The sequence below is a fragment of the Gallus gallus genome, chromosome 9 (assembly GCF_016699485.2).
Source record: "Gallus gallus isolate bGalGal1 chromosome 9, bGalGal1.mat.broiler.GRCg7b, whole genome shotgun sequence".
Classification (NCBI taxonomy): Eukaryota; Metazoa; Chordata; class Aves; order Galliformes; family Phasianidae; genus Gallus; species Gallus gallus.
Window position 1 is genome coordinate 15,356,603 of NC_052540.1, and position 22,085 is coordinate 15,378,687.

General features: G+C 42.2%; 2 protein-coding genes across 3 annotated transcripts; both read right to left on the reverse strand.

Moving 5' to 3' along the window:
• Nucleotides 1-1,376: 1,376 nt before the first annotated feature.
• Nucleotides 1,377-11,752, reverse strand: CYP2AB4 (cytochrome P450, family 2, subfamily AB, polypeptide 4). 2 transcript variants are annotated; one of them, XM_040705623.2, is made up of 10 exons: nt 11,503-11,752; nt 10,605-10,718; nt 9,746-9,908; nt 9,052-9,201; nt 7,847-8,007; nt 6,660-6,836; nt 5,615-5,756; nt 3,646-3,833; nt 2,838-2,979; nt 1,377-2,048 (listed from the first exon to the last, which is right to left on the reverse strand). In XM_040705623.2, the coding sequence occupies exons 2-10, from the start codon at nt 10,608-10,610 to the stop codon at nt 1,870-1,872; spliced, it is 1,308 nt and encodes a 435-aa protein (XP_040561557.1). In that variant the 5' UTR covers nt 10,611-10,718; nt 11,503-11,752; the 3' UTR covers nt 1,377-1,869. The 2 variants fall into 2 exon arrangements, with proteins under 2 accessions (XP_040561557.1, NP_001316425.1); NM_001329496.2 differs by lacking the exon at nt 11,503-11,752 and having other exon boundaries at nt 10,605-11,134.
• A 3,080-nt stretch (nt 11,753-14,832) lies between these two features.
• On the reverse strand, nt 14,833-20,806 carry CYP2AB3 (cytochrome P450, family 2, subfamily AB, polypeptide 3). The gene is made up of 9 exons (NM_001329486.3): nt 20,062-20,806; nt 19,561-19,723; nt 19,078-19,227; nt 18,500-18,660; nt 17,595-17,765; nt 16,895-17,036; nt 15,872-16,059; nt 15,580-15,721; nt 14,833-15,237 (listed from the first exon to the last, which is right to left on the reverse strand). The coding sequence occupies exons 1-9, from the start codon at nt 20,230-20,232 to the stop codon at nt 15,059-15,061; spliced, it is 1,467 nt and encodes a 488-aa protein (NP_001316415.1). The 5' UTR covers nt 20,233-20,806; the 3' UTR covers nt 14,833-15,058.
• Nucleotides 20,807-22,085: the final 1,279 nt, after the last annotated feature.

A 22,085-nucleotide genomic window follows, 5' to 3' on the forward strand; every position in this document is an offset into this window, starting at 1 on the left:
TGTACTCACTGCTCCCATCCCCTTGCTGCTTTATCTGTCTTCCAACTGACAATGGAAAAAAAAAAAAATCATGCTAACTGTAATGCTCCCTTCCCAGAAAGGCTTTAATTTTTTTTCCTTACCTTTCTCCTTTCCTTAGAACTCCTATTTTTTTCATCCTCGCCGGGTAAAAAGAGGACTGTAAAATCTCTGCACCGTGACCCATTTTTCTTAACCTCTCATCTCTGAGAAAGTGTTTTGGCCGATGTTGAGTGCCCTCTCCTGGGCACCTGTGCACTAAGGACTAAGGAACAGTAACACCTATTGAGCACCTCCTGCCACAGATAGATACCAGCACAGCCACGTGCAAATACCCCACTCAGGCACTCTGGAGTGCCCTGTGCCCAGCCAAGCAGTAGTTATGCCCATCGCTTTGGGCTGTGCCATTCCATTTCCATCTCAGCCTATTTCTGAGCTTCCCTTTTGAGAGCAGATCTGGGGGAGCACATGGCCATCAGCAGTGACAGCATCGCACAGCAATGACGTTAATGCTTGCAATGCTATTGCTGTTTTATGCTTCATTTTTAAGAAGCAATGACAGCCCCAGTGCCCCTGGATCACAGCGTTTTCTGCTTTGCCTTATCTATCCACACAGACATGCAAATCCATAGAGACTTTGACATCAGTTTATAACAGGGCACACAGATTTCGGTCAAATGAAATGTCAGAATGTGGTCTTCCATATTTCACCAGCGTTATTCTGCCATTTAATTTAATAACAGCTAAATATCAAGTACCTTTCTATTTTGATGCAATGTCCTATCAGCAACTGAACAAGAAGTATTGAGACAGATCTTAATTTGTGATGCACTGTAGACTGCCTAAACTCATCTCCATCACGCAGTGGCCAACGTCTAGTGATGACTGATTCAGCACATGATCATCTGTTCAGCTGTCCTATCCTCCCAAACTGAAGTAAGAATATCAAGAAAGGGTAGGTTCGTTTACGAGTCTTTTTCAGACAAAATGAACAAAACTGGGGTTTTCAAGATATGTGGAGATGTGGCACTGAGAGACATGGTTAGTGTGCACAGTGGGGTGGGTTGAGGATGGCCTGGATGATCCTAGAGGTCTTTTCCAACCTATGATTCTATGAAATTTTTACTCACTAATTTTTTTTCTCCTTTTCCACTATTACAGACTCTTCAATTATACTTGACTAGTATTTTGTGTCTGTAGCAAGCCTTTGTAGCTTCAGGTACACCACTGAACTTCTGAGGCAATTACAAAGCACTTCTGTTTTTTGTATATATTATTTTCAGTTTACCATCAGCTCTAATTTCTAAATCTAAAAATTCACAGTGAACTGTAAATAAACCATAAACAAAAAGAGTTGCTAATATTTCTCCTTCATGTCTTTTATTAATTATCATCTACAAAAAAAAATTGACTGAAACGTTCTGAGTGATGACAGTAATATAAAGAGGCCGAATTTTCCACTCATGGTTTTCCAAACTACATTGCTTTTGACAGTAGAATGACTCAGCAGCAACGATTTAATTATTGAAGACTGTAGTCAGTGTTATCACTTGTTCAGCAGGTATTGTCTCTAAACCTGCCAGGCTAGAAAGCATCTACATGATGTCTTCAAGGCTGAGTACAATGGTGGGCTCCCAATCAAAAGAGTAAGTTCAAAAACAGAAATCACCTTCAAGAGCACATAACAGGGTTTGAAAAAAAAAAATCCTCTAATGTAGATAAAAGGGACTTTCTGAGCAACAGGGGGAAAAGTAATGCAGTCTTGAGACCATGTGGTTGGTATATATGGTCTCGAGACCATATATTCACAAAGGTAAGATTGCTTTGAGGGTGGTCTGTGATGCCCGCAGCCTAGCGTGGGATGGCACAAACCTTGTACGGGTGGGGCTGCAGCGTGCCCCCAAAAATGGGCTCAGTGTTGATCGTCGTCACTCCCTCAGGGAGCTGGAAGGTGAATGCCCGTAGCAGGTTGGCAAAGAAAATGAAGAGCTCAGTCCTTGCCAGATGCTCCCCCAAACACACCCGGTGCCCTGCGGGAAGAAGAGGGCAATGATGGTGAATTTATCCCTCTGACCTCAGAAGCAGATAAATTCATTGTCACATAATTGAGAATAACCACTGTGGGACACCATTAGTCGTATGGTGGGGATGGGCTGGTGGTTGGACTTGGTGATTTTTGCGGTCTTTTCCAACCTCAGTCGTTCTATAAAGCAAGAGTATTTTCGCTACGTCTGGAATCCCTATAGGACTTAAGCCAAGAAGTGACACAAATTTTCTGTAATTCTGCCTTCATAAAGAACCCTATCTGTAGTTGTAGACATCTGAGCACCCCTTCTGCTTTGAATTTTGCTTCAGTTACATCAAAAATCTTACTTTTATCTGACCGACAACTTGAAATGAATTTGTTTAATCCTATAGGTGAAGAATAAAGAATTGTTCTTCCCAAAGATATCATGCTCCAGTTTTTCTATGCATTAAGCATCAGCATAAGTGTTTGAAAGTGCTTTCCAAATATATGCCTGGAGTTGAATTGTGTGCCACAAATGAACAACCATATTCATTAGCAGAGAATTTCCTTCCAAAAATAGGCAAGCTGTATGTATACATTTACCAGTATGCCTCTGATTTTCCATGTTATTATTTGTTCAGTAGAACAGATGTTTACAATTGGATTGGGAAATGTTACCAGAAATAATTTCAATTTTATCACTGTTTTTCACGAAGAGGCTTAAAATAGATGACCAACAGGTCTTTAATAGATGTCTTACTTCTACAGTCCCAACCCAACCCACTGATATTTGTGGCATCAGTAAATTTACCTATCGAGAATGGCAAGAAGGCTTCCTGGCTCACAAAGTTTCCATCCTTATCCAAGAAATGAGCAGGGTTGAACTGTCGAGGTGTTTCCCAGTGCTCTGGGTCATACAAAGAGGAAGCAATATTTGGAAGAACAATGCTGCCCTGAAAGGAGAGAAACATTAATTCTGGCTGATCATCTTCTCTCAGCAGCCAGAGAGGTGAGACCAGTGTTAGACATTGCTTACTTTCAGTGTTCAGCGTTATAGGTTGGTAAGTTTTGTTTCCCCAGCAGGAAGTAAAGAACTGGGAGGAATGGGTCGTGGTTTTGATTTAAAACATCAGTTCAAGCCTGAGAGTGGAAGCTGCTGTGTCAATAGAAACTAACATTTGTACCGTTTTCACTCCACACATTAAAAGATTCTGTGATTTAGTCTCACTGACAAAAGTAGGTTGCAAACCCTAATGCTTTTCCCTTGATATTTTTCAGGCTTCTTGTGGACAAAAATTCAGTTCAAATTCATCCTACTGCTGTATCAACATAAAATGAATCATGGTATCCTACAGGACCAATCTTCAACTTTTTGTCTTTGGCTCAAATCTCATCTTCCACCCTTTGGCATCTTCCACTACCGATGACCCTCTGCCAAGAGCCACATCACTCATCACAACCAGACAAATGGTTCCTTGTCCTCTTTCTTACTGAAACTCTGACCCAGAGGTACCCAACCCCAGTCCTGTTGAGGGGAAAGCCTTGGTACAAATGGATTTGAATCCACAATTTGTTCTACTGGTAGAGGAAAGGACTGTAGCAACTGTGAGAAATGGCACCTTTTTGAGGGGGAATCCCAGCAATGTCGTGTTCCTCACACACACCCTGGGCATGCCAATAGAGATAATGTTGCTGAAGCGCTGGATCTCATGAATCACAGCATTCGTATAGGGCACTTTTCTCCGATGCTCATAGCAGATCATCTGGGAAGGACCCAAAACAGCATCCAGCTCCTTCTGCACTTTCTCTACGGAGAAATATTCACCGTTTCAGGTGGGAAAATACATCACCATATTCAAAGACATTTTCCATTTAGAACTACTAGGACAGCAACAAAACTAATACAAAAATGTAGGCTAATTTCATAAAGGAAAGTCAGTGAGGTGTTCCAACAGCTTAAACGTGTAGGAACTCTACTGGGTCTGACACTATTTGATGCTATATTAAGAAAAGATATTTGTTGCTCAGAATTTTAGAACTAAGTGTTGCCTTATGCATCAGTACAAGAGATAGCTGATTTATCATTGTGTTTTCTTTTGGCTGGGTGCCTTGAGCACTTACAGCCACTTACAACCAATACAGTCATAGCTGTCTGGAATTCAAGCAAGGTGAATCTGTACCTTAAAAGCCTAATTCCTATTAAAAGAAAATGAGTCTTATGCAGGACATGTTAAATGAAGCAATGCCAGCTTTTTGGCACTTATCTTTTGGTCAAGAGTAGTACCATTTAAATTACTTACTGCCCAGGAGCATTGGGAGCATAATTTTGTTTCATCCATTTCAAGAGAGGCAGCATACGCATAACAAAAACGCCTTAGATTTACAACAAATCATCTAGTCTTTTCCAGGCCCTTTAAAGCAATACTAAAATGCATGGAAGTCCATTTTCTATCGATCTGCTTGTATTCATTCCAATGAAACCTGCTCTAAAACTGCCAGCAGCCCATCACAAAGGTCAGGTAACTCCAAAAAGCATCTCTGATCCAGTAATTCAGAGAAGGAGAACCCACTTCAATGATTAGGCAAAAAAACCCAAACTTTTCCATATGGCACATAATGGAGATGCTTATCACTGTCATTGGGTGTCGATGCAGGCAAAGCTATGAATGGGTTCAAAAAAAAAAAGACACCAATTGTTAGGGGACAGACATACTGGTGTCTGTTCATTACAAGAGTCTGGATGAAACATATGACTCAAGAAGCTGGGCATGGATCATCCTGCACACGCCCTGCTTTCCCAAGTATATTCAGGGTGTTATATTTAGATAAGAAAAATTATTTAGGTGAGTCAGCGCTTTCATAACCTTAATTACAGGGTGAAAATAACCATGCAATAACACGAGATTAAGTAGACCTTATTGTCTGACAGATACATGTTAAGCAATTTTTTCTTATCTTCATCTCTTTCATCCATTTAAATTCCTCTTCTTCTCTGGGTATTTGCACATGTTCTGCTATCTAACAATGGCTTCTCTGTTATCCAGCACAAGAAAGGGTTCTCTGGTTTTCATTTAGTGCTCTGTGTCAGTGACTGATATTTAAAAGATAGACTTAAAAATAAAGTACTAAAAAGTACACAGACATAGCAGATAAACCATCAAATTCTCCTCCCAGCTGGAATAACGCCTGCTGCAAGAAACTCAAATGCATCATAGAGTTAATTTAACCTCAGATTAAACTGACACCCAGATACCTGGCGCTCAGGAATGGACTGATAGACAAAAATATGAAGCTGCCACTTGCCCTTCAGCTGGTTAGCTTTACTCCTCTGACCCACAGAGCACACAGATGGGCAGCACTCCCTATTAGCCCCCAGCACTCATACCGGGCCAACACAAAACCAAACTGAAGTTCCCAAAAAGTGGCATCCCTGCTATCACGCATCAGTTATGGTTTATTATTTTCAGCCATCAGTTATGTTTACTGCTGTCTAAGACAGAACCCGACTCAAGATCCATTAAAATGTTACATCTGTGCTGTTCTACTGCATCAGAGATATACACGATACGTTTATCCACTTCCTCTTACCTTGGACATCTGGATATGCTACCATATAGAGCAGGCCCCAGTTTAAAGTAGTGCTTGTTGTCTCTGATCCACCCAAGAAGAGGTCATTTATAGAATAAACCATGTTTTCTTCATTGTACGTAGACTTGGGTTCATCTCCAGACTGCAAAAAGTAAGAAAAAAATAGAGGTTTATTATGTATACAGCAAAACCATGAAGGGACACTGTTACATTTTTGGAGAATTCATTGCCAACATTTAGGGAGGATATACCTTCTTTTGCCAATGGAGCAGAATGGAAAGGGGGAAGGATATTTTTCCCTATTGTAATATCGTATCTTTTTGTACTTCCCCTACATGTCTAATACAGACTGCTCTATTTTTTTAATAACAAAGTTGGATGATTTCCACCCAGCAGCATCCCAAAAATGCTCACTAAAACAATTTCTGGTCCACCAGTGTTCAGGTTTCATAAAGCTTATAACAGCACTGAAAGACTTAAGAAGTACTTAAATGTTTTGGAAGGCCAGGTGTGTTAATATTGTGAAAATAAAGCTAGAGGATCCCAGGAACTAAATTTTAGGCTGACATCCATCCTGGACTGCATATACAAATATATGGAACACTGCACTCTGATTCTCCAATCCCTTTCCAGCTCTCTTGTGGTCTGCTTCTAAATTCAGTGTTCTTTCACTTAGGCCACAAATAATTCCTTAACTGAGAAAAAATGCAGTTCATTAACTGCCCTTTAATGAAAGAATTGTAAGACCGTGTGGCACATCAATAAGGTGTTCAGGAACTGTGGAGATGTGGCACTTGAGAACAGGGTTTGGTGGGCATGGCAGGGATGGGTTGGCAGTTGGACTTGGTGATCTTTGAGGTCTTTTCCAACCTTAATGTTATAGGATTCTAGGATGATAAAGCATTTAGCAAGTCTCAGGTTACTGGATTCACAATGAGATGTCTGTGATGGGTAAGAAATGGTGATAGAAAGGCTCAAATGGGTGACTTAACAGTCTTTCACCTTACACCCCATTAATGTATGGCCAAGCAGAACACACACTTACTTTTTCAATGTGAGCTAGATAAAAGTCAATGAAATCCCGCGGTTCATCTGGTATCTCTCTCTCCTTGTGCTCTCTGATCTCCCTCCTTGTAAAAGAGCTCAGAATGTCATAGCAAGACAGTGCTTTCTTATGAGGACCAGGGAGACGGCACATCAGCCAGGGGAAGATTTCATACAGCTGCAGGAATGATATACAAGAGGTACCACAAAGTCTCTATCACCATGAAATGCACTTAGACCTACTTTAAAAAGAAGTTAATATCAATATTAGCACGTGGAGATTTTTTTCATAATTAATAAAATATTCTGAGGATGAGTACATTTATATTTTCAAGCTGTGAAACGGTATACAGCATAATTTCCAGCTGTGTTAATGGTGAGACTCAGAGTTACACGGACCTTCAAGCTCAGCCAAAATCCACATTAGAGTGATTATCATTAGAATGAACTGTAGCCATTTATTCAATTATTCAACCTGTCTTCAGTCAGAATGAACTGTACTCGGGCATTTTAGAAGCGAGATCCTGCCCTCCAGTGGAGAATGCCAGGAAACGAGGAAGCAAAGTATTGCAAACTGTCCTCACCAGGGGGTGTAAAGGCAGTCGGTGAACCCCAAAAAAGGCCACCTAGCAAAGGCTGGTGTACAAACCGGGTAGTTGCCCAAAGCACTCTGCACCAGAAGACCTCTGAAAGAGTCCTCAATAAAACTTGAAATAACTACTACACAGATTTCTCAGTCTTCCTCTTACTGAGCTCATCTTGTCTTCTGCTAATTAAACCTGGCTAAATTAGAGAGACTACACTAAATTAGTGAGACTAAATTAGAGGGACTGTGTACCACATTTCCAGACCTGACATTCAGCATTTATCATGATGCCCTATGCAGGCCATTTGTTGGGCATGAAGGTTGAGCAACTGAGTACCAAACGTGACCCAGGAGCATTCCATCACCTCACGTCTTGCTGTGAAGATCTAAGAGTGAACTACTTATTGCGAGACAGTGAGCACAAGTGATGAAGACTGGCATGTAGTGCATTACCATCCCATCTGAAGACAGTGTGATGCCCAGTAGAGCTGCATGGGACATTGTTCACCCATTTGAAACTGTTATGCCCAACAGCCACCTCTCAAATCTGCATGTCCCACTTTCTGTGTTAGTCAGCCAAAGACAACAGATCACTGACTTACATGGTGAAGAAGGCTGCCTCCAAATTTGAAGATATGCTCTGTGGCTCTAATCAGTTCGTGGAAGGTTTCGTCCCCTCTGGAGAAGCGATGTCCATAAACAACGGCACAAATTACATTGGAGACGGAATGAATGAGAGGGTAATAAGGATCCAGAGGTTTCTCTGCAACCACAACAATAAACATCACCCTGAACGTCTCATATTTTCCCTCATAGGTTACCTAAAGAACTTTCAAGCAAGCACTGCATTTCACAATTAGCAACCTTCTTACAAAATTGTAATCATCATCACCACTTGAGTTGGAAGAGACCCTAAAGGCCACCTGGCCCAACTCTTTGCACTCAACAGGGACACCTACAGCTCCATCAGGTGCTCAGAGCCCCATTCAGCCTGACCTCGGGTGTCTCCAGGGATACCACCTCTCTGGGCAACCTGTGACAGTGCCTCACCAGCCTTATTGTACAAAACTTCCTTACAGCCTGCCTAAAACTCTCCTCTTTTGGTCTGAAACCATTTTGCCTCATCCTATCACAGCAGACCTTGCTAAAAAGTCCGTCCCCCTCTTTCTCATAGCCCCTTTTAGACACTGAAAAGCTGCCATCAGTATCCTACTGATTTTTTTACAGCCATGGTGCAATCAGTAAGAAAACTAGTAAGAAAATAATTTCACAGCTTCAAAAAAAAGAGTGCAAACAAATGTATTTATGTCTGTACTGATTCAGTTGTCCCACACCAAAGGCATAACTCTGCTTAGTAACATTGTTCTGAGCTTCAGCAGTCCTCTTCTTCTCCTGCACATGTGGCCGTAACTCCATCTCTCCTAGTTCTTAAGTCAAGAGACTGGGTTGGATTTAATTACTACTAATTGACACAATGCTAGCCACAGCACGTCCTGGTTTACTGTGCTATGCATAATGATCAGTATTGAGAAATTCAACTCAAATGCTCCTAACTGGGTTGATCAGGATAAAACGTTGTAATGAAAACAAAATTGTACTCACTGCCTTAGAGAGTGCATGCAAATAGTGCTGCAGTGTTTAATTCTGAGCCTCCCACTGAGTCTGAAAAGGCACAGGAATGGGTTCTTTGCATTTCCAATCCAATCTACATCAATGCCGTATGACTCACGGAACAGAAGATTTAGTGTGATACACTAAAGACATCGGACCAATGACAGAAACGAATTGGTGTTTGTCACAGAGATACCTTTCAAACTTGCAAAGAACTCCAGCAGGTGGAGGGCCTCCTCTTGCACTCGTTGTTCCAGACCTCTCTTCCCCAGACCCAGGTTGCGTAGAGTCTTCAGTGCAAACCTCCTCTGCTGCTTCCACATGTGACCAGTGGCCAACATAATCCCTGAGTCCATACAAGGAAGAATTCTTTACCATGCTAACATTTACTACAAACGAAGGCATTCTTTCACCTGAAAGAACACTCTCATTCCTAAATGTCACAGTGTTGCTGCAAGTGGAGATGTAGAAGCCTGTCAGGAAACATTTTGCAAGACTGACGATTGCAGCTGCTTGGAGACCTCAATGTGTTACAACAGACGAAGTCCTAAAAATATTCACAGGCATACACCTATAATGTGTTTTTTGTGCCAAATAGGAAGAACTCAGAGCTGCGAAGTGGCTTAACTATGGTCTTCATCAATGCTGAATCAAACTCAGATTAATTAGCCAGGCTAGGTACAGGCCTGAGATAATAATGATGGGAATAAGAAAATCTGGAGCTTGGGAACTGCCAGTGTGGAACCTACAGTGAGGTTGGAGAAAGTCATCCTTCATAGACAAACCCTGCCATTGTGGTGCTGTTAGGGTGGGCACCAGCTACAAAAGAGTTGCAGTTGTAAATATAATGTTTCTGTGCAAAAAAAATAAAATAAAATAAATCACCACACCTTTTCCTTTGGCCATAGCTCTGAAGAAAGGAGACACCAGCCTTCCAGACACATCTTCGGGATGTGTGGTCATACCGTCCTTCACTGCTTGGAATCCATTCAGTATGATCACCGGGGCCCATCCAAACCACAGGGTGAACACATTGCCGTAAGTTTTTGCCAACTGTAGATGGGAGAGAAGCCAGCAAAGCACAGCTGAAATCCCACACACACCACAAACAAACAGAAGAAGAACCTGTTTTTGTATGCTAATTACAGGACCAGCCCTAACCTGGAATGATGTTCTGCATCTTCTCCATGAGACTACAATTATCTGTGAGAAGGCATAAATGTCTTTTCCGGCATTCACTGCTGGAAACAGCTGAGCCTGGCAGCTATTCAGAGCCACAGATCCATGTGCCAACAGACATCAGGTAGGTTTTATTTGTGTACAAACCAAGGCTCAGTTCTCAGGAGTCTCAACGTCTGCTATTCACACGATAGAGGATATTTTCCATCCAAAAGATATTTTCCGGTATTTATTTCACGAGGGTTTCCTCCACTAACAAAACTTCTGTGGCTTTTTTTAGATCCCACTGACACCACAAGCACATACACACACAGCAGATCTCAGAAAGCCAAAAACTCGTGCTGTGAAAGTCACTCTTTAAAATGCATCTCTCTTCCCTGACTTCAAATCTGATATGTTATCCCTAAAGGTGTTTACTCCTAAAGGATATTAAGTTTCACATGAGTTTGTCAAAACTCGGGGGTTAAAAGGGGACAGGTTGAAGCATCAGAATGATTTTCACACAAATAACACGAGAAACAGCAAATCACAAAGACTTCTAAGCTGTTAGGATTATCTGAAAGTAAATACCTTCATGAGGACGTCACGATTGATCTGGAAGTTCAGCTGCAGCAAGGTGCCCAGAACGGGGAGAGGGATGGGTCCAGGAGGAAGGCATCTCCGAGCTCGTTGCAACTTCAGAAACTGCATAACCAAAAGGAAGACAACCAATGCTATCATGACTTGATTTATAGACAACATTGCTGCTGCTTTTACTGGATTCATCCTCGTTATTGAAAACAGTCTATTCAAGCTATGAAGGCTGGTTGCTCAACCACTTGTTGTTTTTTTTTTTTTTTCATGAGAGTTTAAATTTCACATAATAACTGTTTATTCCACGCCCCTAACCCTCCCTCCTCATTATCAACCACTCTGTTCCTGACCCACCCATCACATTTTCATGTTGAAGCGTATTTAGGTGCATATCCTTCTCCTTCTTTTCGTTCAGATTCCAGTTATCAAATATGGATCATGAGTTTTGTAGAAACTTAGCTGTGCCCAAGAATCTTAACCCATGGCCAAGATTCTCCAGGCAATGTAAACACACATATCTACATGCAAGCTCTCCAGCTAATTTTCTGAGTCAACTGTGGATGTGCGTGCTTCAACAAATACTTCATGAATGCTTTTAGAACAGCAATAACCATACATACAAATTAAGCATGCAGATGTAAGTGGATACTAAATCTTGGAGTTTCTGAAATGTTTTGTACGTGTTTTATTTATACCTACGTCCAGGAGAGACACTGATTAAGGGTAATGGCAAGGCTGATAAAAGTTAAAAGCCCACATTTATCATAAAATAGAGATACCAATATACTGGTATCTAATGCTTCAACACGCATAGTTAACCTACTAGGATTCTTGAGCTACAACCAGAGCTAAAAGCCTCTCTTTGAGAACCAGTTAGAACACGCATGTGCCATACCTGGCAAGTAGAGAATCAAGACGGTATGAAGTAGAGCTCTTTGCCAAGACTCAACACATGCAGGAAGTATACAGCTGTTTCCAGGAGAGCTTTATATGCTTGCAGTCCCACCATGAAACTGCAAGACTTGTGCATCAGCTTGCTTCTTTCAGCAGCACATTCTCTGGGGCAAAATTGGCTCCATGGGATTTGTGGCTCTGGGACATGCAATGGGCGTACCCGGAATGAATGGCCTGGAGGCTGCCAGCCCACAATTCCCAGACCTCTGCATCAGTTACCTTCCAACCACATTGCTTCATTAGCATTAAAGCGTAATGAAGGAATGCATATTAACCAAGGAAGGGCTGTTTCTGTGCTTCTACAAAAGCTTTATTTGTTTGCAATGACAAGCTTATTTTTCAAGGCACTCATTTTTAATTTAACTCTCTCGACAACACTTTCCACTCCAGGCTCAAGGACTGCCTTTGTTTCAGCATCTTGGGATTTTCCACTGTGAATCTCTGAAACATTAGAAAACGTATTCCACCAGGATGGTCCAACTCCTTAGGCTGCGGGCATCCAACAATAAAAATCATCAATAAAACTACATGGTTTAGTGGACAGTATTGGTTGTAGGTGAGGGGTTGGACGAGGTGGTCTTAGAGGTCTTTTCCAACCTTAACAATTCTGTGGTTCTATGATCAGTGGTCATGGGTCAAGCAGTGCCCAGTCCAACTTGTAGAAGCCTTTCAGAGAGAATCCAAACACTGCAGCCAAAACCCTCCTAACACGATGGATCTCCTCAGTGATCTCAGTGATGAAGCAATAGCTGTAGGGCCTCGATCCAACACCACGGACATGGAAGATCCTGGGAGCATGGGCAGGGATTCAGGAAGAAATAAACAAGGGTTGCATAATTTCGGCTTTGTGTGCAAGAATGGTGATTACACTCTCCGATGCTCTGATGCTGATTACATTCTCCAAAACTAAATGTATTTTCACAAGAAAGAATTCGGGAATGTTCGGACATAAACTCCATGGGTCACAACAGGAGCCCCACAACCATCACCTCTTTCCTGCCAAGGCTTCAGCAAGTATAGGGAGAAGGAAAGGAAAAGCTGGCATTTACCCATGCTGATATCCACATTATCAGTTTGTTATTTGTTTTATTTTTCCCTTAGGCTTTTAGACAACCACTCCTTTTCCAAAGTGGTATTGTTTTGCTGCTCTAAGACAAAGCCCCAAGCTGCTTTCTCCAACAATGTTATTATTCTTCTGTCTCTTCTGCTTGTGGGAGTGAGGAGGCTGCAATTCATGCTGCCATTATCTACTCTTTGGCTTAATGCTGACAAAACTGTGTTGTTAGGGAACATAACTACAGCTACTCTGCAGGTAATTTAAGAAACTGTATAAGACTATGGTAAGACAAACAACTCCATAATGTAGGAAGGGCAGTAAAAGCAGAAACAGGATATGGGTCAAATAGAAATATGGAAGACACCAGAATGAGGAATATACAAAGACAAATCCATCCAACAGATGGGAGAGAGATAAGGGGAAAGATTTCAGTGAGGAGAGAATATCAGACAGCACAGGCTTGGAAGGCATCGAAAGAAAAACTTACAGGAGATGGAGGGCAGCATCTGTGGAAGAAAATTAATGGAGGTGTGTGCAAGGGAGTTGAAGACATGGGTGTAAGAAAGCACATGGGACGGAAAAGGGCTGAACTGGTAAGCAGCTGCGTTAGGAGACAGAAATAATAGGATGTCCTTTGTAGGCACAACACACAGCTTGCATAGCAAGCATATTCAAAGCTGAATTTCACACTCTGAAATATTTTCCCTAGAGAGCCTAAGTAGGCACTTACCATGGATTACTACAGTGTAAGAGTATACAGATACGTTTTTATCTCGTATTAGGTGGCACTGCAGGATTACCTTTCAGTTTACCTAGGAATATTTCGTAATCTACTCACATCCATGAGGCTCAAACATCCAAGGCACACTGAAGAGAATCTGAAAAGAAAACCTCATTAATTCTCGTAGATTCAAAGAACATCCAGAGTTGGAAGGAACCCACAGGTTCATCGAGTCCAATTCTCTCATGACCCCGAACAATTTGCCTGGAGGCTGGGCTCAAGGCTATGCTTTTAGCCATTGTAGTAGCCCTTCTGGAATAGTGGGAGTGACCTTGCTCTTTCTACCAGTCCTTGAAGTCAAGAGATGCTTTCTGGTTGAAGAATAGTCAAGGGACAGCTTGACACTGAAGCGAAGAAACAAAGAGCAAAAAAATTGGGATAAATGAGAAACTGGGGAAGGTTGCAAGGACTGCAAATGGCACTATCTGCTATCCAGTGTATAAAACTCACGCCTCATATGCTGGCATACAGTAACCACCTTCTGTGTCCCACTGGAAAAAAACACTTCCCATCCTCTCTAAAAAAATCCCTCGTTAAATGTCAGCAACTGAACAAAAATTGGAATATCCATATTTACCAAGTACTTAGGTACAATGATCAGAAGGAGCTTCAAGAAATCTTAAGCAGTGGCAAATCTTCTGTTGACAGTGATATGCTAATTTATGCTGATAGGTGTCAAGTCAGCTAACTGTGATAAAGAATCCATTAAAGAACTGAAAAGAATAAATGAAGCTGAATAAGTTATTGAAGGATCTGGAGTGAACAACACCAGATGACTACTGATCTGAAAAATACATGTTCTCATGTCGCTGTCAACCACTGTGCTCATGAAAAAAAACAATTTGTCAACACTTAGTGCCTGCTTGCTGCTGCTCATCTTCCAGTCCCTGCTCCTTGCCTGCATTATGAAAAGCTTTCCACATCTGGCTGATGAACCCATTACTCTACTTCTATCCCAATGGGCAGAGTTACTCCTGTTTTAGCAAGTGAAACACTCAACTCTCTTGACACCTGGTTGCACAACAGCAGGCTTGATCAGTCTAAGGAAATCATAGAATCATTAAGGGTGGAAAAGACCTCCAAGATCATCTAGTCTAACCATCCACCTATCACCAATACTGCCCACTAACCCACGCCCCTTAGTGCCACATCTCCACGGTTCTTGAACTCCATCACCTCCAATTACAACAATGTAATTGTTATCTCAGACGCATCATCCGCCCCTTCAGAAAGCATCCCCCAAGATCTTCTAACTCCTCCATCCATCAATATCTGGGGACAGACTGAAAGACCTCTACACCCATCACCACAAATGCAACTGTGGTTTATGAGAAAGAACGCACAGATATTTGATCACAATACTTCTAATTTATACACCTTGATTCAAGTTCTTTCTCTCTTGATGCTGTTCCAATAAATAAGGCCCAATTCTAATTCTTCCCTTTGTATCTTTATTTATTACACACTGGGACAAATATACCAAGCGTTAATAACAAGAACAAAATATTGACTTTACAGGATGCAACTGTCCGAAAAGCATTTTTCAGTGCAGTAACTGACCAAATCAAGAGGAAAGCAAAAATCTTAAGACACAGTAAGTTTCCACATGCAGAATCACACCAAGTTTAAGTCTTCCCTGAATCTGTGTGACACTGTTTCCTACCGAGGAATGGCACAGATCTGGTGTGGAGGTGGCTTCTTTGTACTTGAAAAAACAAACTTGGTGCTGACTTCGTTCACTCCATCTGGCAGGGTGAAGGTGAATGCCTGCAGCAGGGTGCAGAAGATGATGAAGAGCTCCAGCCTTGCCAGCAGTTCCCCCATGCATGCACGGTGCCCTGGGAAAAGATGGAAAAGGCAATCAGCCAAAGGGTTTCTATCAAACCTACCTTTCTAGCTCTGGGCTTATTAGCATTATGAATTTTTCTGCTACTGTTGTGATAGCTGGGTCTCTACTACATGAGAAGCTAGATCTTCCGAGAAAAAGGCCTCTGTAGGTCACCCCTTCTCTTTCAACCTTTGCCACGTGCAATTGGGCTTTTCTCTTCCTGGAGTTCTGTAAGACACTGGAATGCATTTCTATACCTCTTTGTAGATGCCTTCTCAGTTCACACTGAGGAACGAGTGGATCTTTAGTTACTATCACACGGAATAAATCAATCCCTGTTCAGTGCATTCACCTATTGAGAATGGTAGGAATGCTTCTCTGTGTACAAAGTTTCCATCTTTATCGAGGAAGTGTCCCGGGTTGAACTGATCAGGTGTCTCCCATTTTTCAGGATCAGACAGAACAGAGTCGATATTTACCAGAACGATGGTGTCCTGAAAAAGAGTACATTTGTTAAAGTGCATTGGTTTTACTTTTCCTATTGCTATTGTGTTTTTGGCTTTTCAGCAACAGAATGAATAACAGTTTAATTTCATATTTGCAAGGTTTTCAAGTAGAAAACACGCAGCGTGCTTGTTCAGTACCTTTGGAATAGGAAATCCCAGCAGCTCCGTGTCCTTCACAGTATATCTGGGAAGTGCAATTAAGACAATATTACTGTATCGTTGGATTTCATGAATCACAGCATTTGTGTATGGCAAGTTTTTTCTGTCTTTGTAGCAAATTAAACGGGAACTGCCCAGGACAGCATCCAGCTCCTTATGGACTTTCTCTGGAAAGAAATAGTCAGCTTTAAATGCACAACAATCTGTAAGCCCTACAGTCATCCTTCTTCCTACTGTTATATTTATGGTTATAATTATACCCATTGCTTGTGGTGGTTTTTTTACAGTTATAATTATACTCAATAAAATGAAAAAGATATTAAAAAAATAAAAAGAAATTCAACATCCCGTGTGGATGAGCAGGAAGAAATATTAATCTCTTATGAAGGTACTGGTTTAGAAACTGAGCAAGGTTCAGCCTTCACTCAGAATCACACAGGAATGAATTGAAAAGGCAATTTCTGCTCTGAAATGGCCTGATTAATACCACAGCCTTGATTATTGCAATTTGATTCTGTGCATCAGGAAACTCAGAGAGGCTGACAGACCGTGCTGTGAGCATTCAGCACATGCACTCCAGTCTCACATTTTAGGTCTTTTGAAGAGCCATTAGTTAACAACTATGGGAAATCCCTTCCCTTTATTACCTCTACTGTTTTCTCCCTCCAGTCTACTTCTGCAAAGTACTCAGGAACACATGGAACAGCAGGAGTCACAAATCAAAGACCCATCCTGTGCTCATGGACAGTCTGACCAGTTGTAAGTGGAGGGGCAGGGGGAATAAATCTCACCCTAGAGTGGACTTCTCCAATTGATCAGATGGATCACACCCTGAATTCGGAGCAGATCTCCCAGAAATGAAACCTGAAAGGACTACTCTGATGCATGCAGCTCACCTGATTCACGCTCTACTCATTCGTTTCTCTGCTGTTCTTTAATTAGCTCTGCTACTATTTGAACACATAGAATTTCTAAGAAGCTGCAAAACTGTGGTGTACTCACCTTGAACATCAGGATAAGCCACCATGTAGAGCAATGCCCAACGCAAAGTGGTGGCTGTCGTTTCTGTGCCAGCCAGAAAGAGGTCAAAAATAGTCTGCAACAAATTGGCCTTGTCATATGTAGCCCCAGCATCTTCTTTAGACTGCATACGTAAGTGGCAAACAGCAAGTTAAGACACAAAAGGAGAAGCAAAGCACCTTCTTGTATCACAGAAATGTTCACTGACACTACCCAAAATGGAAAAAAATAAAACAAAAACCTGAAGGGCTAGGAAAAAAAAGAAAACTTCTTGAATAATATGAAGGCATTTTCTCATATTCCCCAGCGTATCTGCAAATTTATCCTGCCCCTGTGCTCCTGTTGTTTGTCAGCCGTGACAAATGTAGGCAGTCACTCATGCTTTCCACTCTTGCTGCAAATCCCACTACAATTTGCATTCTTAAATGTATCTTAGCCACATGCAGATCTATTACTGTGCTTACAAGAAATCTACCTGCAAATCTACTCGTAGTGCTACTTCATCCTCCTCCTCCCATCCCACAGTTTCAGCTTTTGGTTTGTTCTCTAATTCATCCAACTATAAGCTTTTCTAGGCAGAGATTTTATATTCCCTAACTTCTATTAAACACCATAATAATTAAAGGAATACTTAAAATCCTTATTTGTCAATGGAGCCTAAGAGAAGCTGCTTGACACTCACTTTAGCCATCTGATCCAAATAGTAGCCAATAAAATCTTGATTTTCATCGACTTTTCCTTTGTGACTTCCAATTTCCTCTTCTAACAGAGCCCTCATAGTATCTATACTGGCCAAAGCCTTCTTACACCGTGTTAGAAAATGGGTTGCAATCCAGGGAACCTGATCGTGGACCTGTAAAAGAGGTGATTTAGATATGTGGTGTTACTGACATCAGCATACTAAATTTGAATCCTAATATGGGACTGTGGGTAGTGGAAGAAGGGAATCCACTTCTTCCACTTCTTCTTCCACAGAAGTGGAAGAAGAAGACTCCAATGACTGTCTCTTCACTGCTGCCTCAAAAGGATATTGCCTATCCAGTAATGTATTAAAGGTTTTCTTAGTCCTAATATTGGGAGAAAAGAAAAATGTAAGTATTTTTAATTTTTTATTTATTTTTAACCAAAATGGACCCTCAGATTAGCTAAGAACTGAGTTACGGTCATTTTCAGTTAGTGAGAGATGGGGAAAAATCATGCAAGGTGCAAAGCCTGCCAAGTTCCAGCCATGTACATTGGTAACATGACTTCTTGCTGATATACAGCATCGTGGGTCCCACCTGTGAATGGTTAACAGTATAACTGCCCTGGTTTCAGGCTGTGCATCCCATTGCTTTTGCAGCTGCAGTCACAACTTCACACCAAATCACAACAGCAAATTGTTCTGTCCAGTGACCCAGACGTTACAGTGGGAGCTGCTGCCATCAGTGGGGCAAACATCAGTTTTGGATGGGTCATCTGGAAGTACCATTCCAATGCATACTTCAGTACCTCTACGTGCACCAGTATTCTTTTTTGTTATAAAACCAGCCAGATGCCTTTCTATTATCTGCATATAAAATAACACAAAAAAATCATTATCCTCACATAAAATGAGACACTGTTTGCAAATGCTGATATATCATCCACGGCTTCAACCAAGCGGAGAAATCTTTTGTCTTCTATGGAGAAGCGGTGTCCCAAAATCAGAGCACAAATTACATTGGAGACAGTGTGAGTAACGGGCACAGCGGGGTCCAGAGGTTTTCCTGTAAACACAGCGAGCAGTTTCACCATTAACACCAATTCTGCTTTTCCCCACTGAGCAGAGAGCTGGAGAAATAGAATTGTTGAATCGTTAGGGTTGGAAAAGACCTCCAAGATCACCAAGTCCAACCCCAACCCATCCCCACTTTGTCCTCAGTAACACACCTTGAACTCCTCATAACATTTTACCAAATTTCCCTCACGCTGATTACATTATAAGATGGAAAATGGCAATTTGTCAGCAAAATATATGAGTAAAAATAACTTCAGCCGGCCAAAACATCGCTGATTAAAGAAAACAGCAAGACAGCCAGAGGAAATGGAATTCATAGTGGTAATAAGGCAAACGTACCCCTTCCAGAGAGCCCTGGCACTGTGTTTGGCAACAATTGGTAGTAAAAAAAGGGTAGAGCACAAACCTTTTGTGTTCCGCAGGTACTGAACCAGGTGATGGGCTTCCTCCTGGATTTGACACTCCTGGTTTTGTTTCCCTACTCCCATTTTCCTCATTGTTAGGAGTCCAAAGCGGCGCTGTTGCTTCCAGAGATGGCCATTAGAGAACATAACACCTAGGATCACAGTGAATTAATTCTTTATGAATGAATGAATTGAAGCTGTTAATGTTTCAAAGATCTTTCTCAGTTTTTGCCAGCAGACCTGTAGCATTCCTCTTTCCCTTTCTTTCCTCCTTCCTTCTAGTCTTGCCTCCTACCTCCCGTATAGAAACTCTTATCATAGCTGTATTCTGCCATCATTGTTCCAAGAGAACCCAAAAAGAGACGTTTCATAAAGCCTTATGAAAATATTAACCTATATTATGACCTATATTCCACTGTACATTAGGCACCATTTCCAAAACCACGGTTAGAATTTATCAGAAGGGTCTATGAAATAATAGTTACCATTTCCATTAGTCATCAACCTGAAGGCTCTGCTTAATGGCCTTCCAGCAACTTCTTCAGCATGGGCAGTCATCCCCTCCTTCACTGCCTGGTACCCATGTAGGACAACGACAGGTGTGCCTGTAAGCCATAATGTGAAGATATTGCCATACATGCTGGCCATCTGTAGAACAAAACAGCACCACAACAACACAAGTGAGAACTGGCACATTAAAATCCAGCAAAATCAGGCTGGATGGGGCCCTGATCCCCTGAAGGAGCTGTGGGTGTCCCTGTTCATTGCAGGGAGCTGGACAGGTTGGCCTTTAAGCATCCCTTCCAACTCAAACGGTTTTATGACTCTATGATTCTACATTGAACGGATCCCCACTGATTTTCACATTTATACAATTGGGAATAAATCTCTCCCCAGCATTCAAAAGAAAACCACGTTAACAAAAACACGTCTCCATTCTTCAGCCAGCCGATGAATCTATCAACGAGCTGCCTGAAAATACGTACCTTTTTAAGGATGTCGTGGTGAATTTGGAACTTCATCTGCAGCAGATTCCCAAAGAGGGGGAATGGAGCTGGTCCAGGGGGAAGCTGTCTTCGCTTCCATTGCATTCCCAGGAACTGCACGAGGAGCAGAGAGGCTGCCAAACATACCAGCACCGCACTCACTGCTAACATTTCCCTCCTGACTTACACAGTGAGCTTCTATCTGGAAAACTGCTACACAAACAGAGGGCAGATCCATTTATCTTGTTCTGCTGGTACCTCCCCAAGAAGAAAATGTTCAGGCTTCTGCTCTTCCCTCTTTATCACTTTGCTTTACCTTCTGATCCCAGAGAATTACGTGTTGCTTATATGCACGTGTGGCATTGCTCCATTACATTATAGCCACAAATCTGGCAAGCGTTGGTCCTTCAAAGGGTACCAAATGCAGTTAATTATACGCTGAGACCACGGTGACAAAAATCCCTGCCCAGGGTACTGGTTTCATCAGGGGCCTCTTGCAAGAGCACGGGAAACCAACAGAGCTTTCTGGGGGTGCTGCACAGGTAGGTGGGGCTGAGGTTGTGATCAAGCAGAACGAGGAATTTCTTCAGCCACAGCCTGCAGCAGGAATAAAATCGACATCTTCATGAGCCTCTTTCACAAGTGCCGCCCTGTAATCAAGCAGCTCCACTGGGGAGCTGTTTGCTCCTTTGCTGCTCCTTTATGCAGAGGAGACCATAAGGACAGTGCAGCTCCAGTGCTGCTTTGGCATTCACCCAGGAGCAGCACCAGCTCAGAGCCAAGCTGGGGCATGTGGCACTCTGGGAGGTCACCCAGTTGGCTTAGCTGCACACTTGCCAACCTTACCTACTTTAGAGACTACTCAGAGTTCCTTTCTTGTGGCATTGTCCTTTTCTCTGTCTCAAACCACTCCCACCTCTGAAAGCAGCATTACCCAAAGTCTTCTCATGAGGAGGAAGGAGCCAGTTGTGATGGAAGCAGCTGTGCTGGGAGGACACCCCAAACTGAACCACTGTCCTTCGCCAGTTTTCTCTGTAAGGAGCACAGCGGGCAATTTCCTGGGTGTCTCTGACTCTGCATTGCTCTGACCCTTGAGCAGAACTGGACACGGGGCTCCAGGCATGGCCTCACCAGTGCTGAGCAGTGGGGAAGGATCACTTACCTTGACCTGCTGGCAACACTGTGAGCCCTGGGGCACTTTGCTAGTCATTAGCCCCCAACCAGACTTCACATCACCAAGCACACATGAGGTCCCACATTCACTGCTCTCTCCCCATCCATCAGGCTGATCGTTTCACTGCAGAGGTTCATCCCGTTGGCCAAACACAACCTTCCCTTGGAAGCATCAGTCTTCATCAACAAACAAAATTAAGAAATTCAAGCAGGCAAATTCAGAAATATCACAGAAATGTAGTAAGAGTACAAGCAAAATAAAAATGCCAAACTGGTCATTATTAAAGATTATAGTGTTACTGAAGGTACCAAGGTGGGTGGGTAGAGCATACATGAAAAATTAACTTTGTTTGCTGATCAGCTTAAAGCTACCTGTAAGCCTTTTTTGAAATACTGAGATTAAATGTTCATGAAAGCTATTTGCTACTTGCCACGTTGTACTTACCTGAAGTTAAGACTGTCCACATGTGCTTGGGGTTGCCACAGCTGTTTGGACGTTGATTTGCACAAGTCAAGCACATGCTTAAACTTTTTGACTTCGCTCTGTTGGTTTATAGGGTGTGAAAGACTTTTGCTTCCATGCTGACCTTGCTGCACTGTTGCAATCACTTCTGTGGATAGAATCATGCTGACTGAGATCTGTTTGTTTATGATTTCAGGGGATGTGGTACCATCACGTTGGCAGAAAGGCTCTAGAAGAGCACACAGTTGAGGAAGATCCTGAACAGGACGGAAGCAGCAGAAAGGTTTGTTCTGAGCTCTCCCAATGGAATCAGACTGCAGCGCTGACCTGCTTCTGCAGTAAGAATGACAGATGTTATAGCCACAATTTGGGAACCACAAGTCTGGAC

Excerpts from the sequence above, each read along its gene's own strand:
- CYP2AB3 (NM_001329486.3), bottom strand. The coding sequence starts at position 20,232 with ATGTTAGCAGTGAGTGCGGTGCTGGTATGTTTGGCAGCCTCTCTGCTC. Across the intron at positions 19,724-20,061 it reads ACCACGACATCCTTAAAAAG|ATGGCCAGCATGTATGGCAA; the intron begins GTACGTATTTTC and ends TTTGTTCTACAG. Across the intron at positions 16,060-16,894 it reads GGCTTATCCTGATGTTCAAG|AGAAAGTCCATAAGGAGCTG; the intron begins GTGAGTACACCA and ends ATTTCTTTCCAG.
- CYP2AB4 (NM_001329496.2), bottom strand. The coding sequence starts at position 10,799 with ATGAATCCAGTAAAAGCAGCAGCAATGTTGTCTATAAATCAAGTCATG. Across the intron at positions 6,837-7,846 it reads GAGGCAGCCTTCTTCACCAT|CTGTATGAAATCTTCCCCTG; the intron begins GTAAGTCAGTGA and ends TCATTCCTGCAG. Across the intron at positions 2,049-2,837 it reads CTTCTTGCCATTCTCGATAG|GGCACCGGGTGTGTTTGGGG; the intron begins GTAAATTTACTG and ends TTCTTCCCGCAG.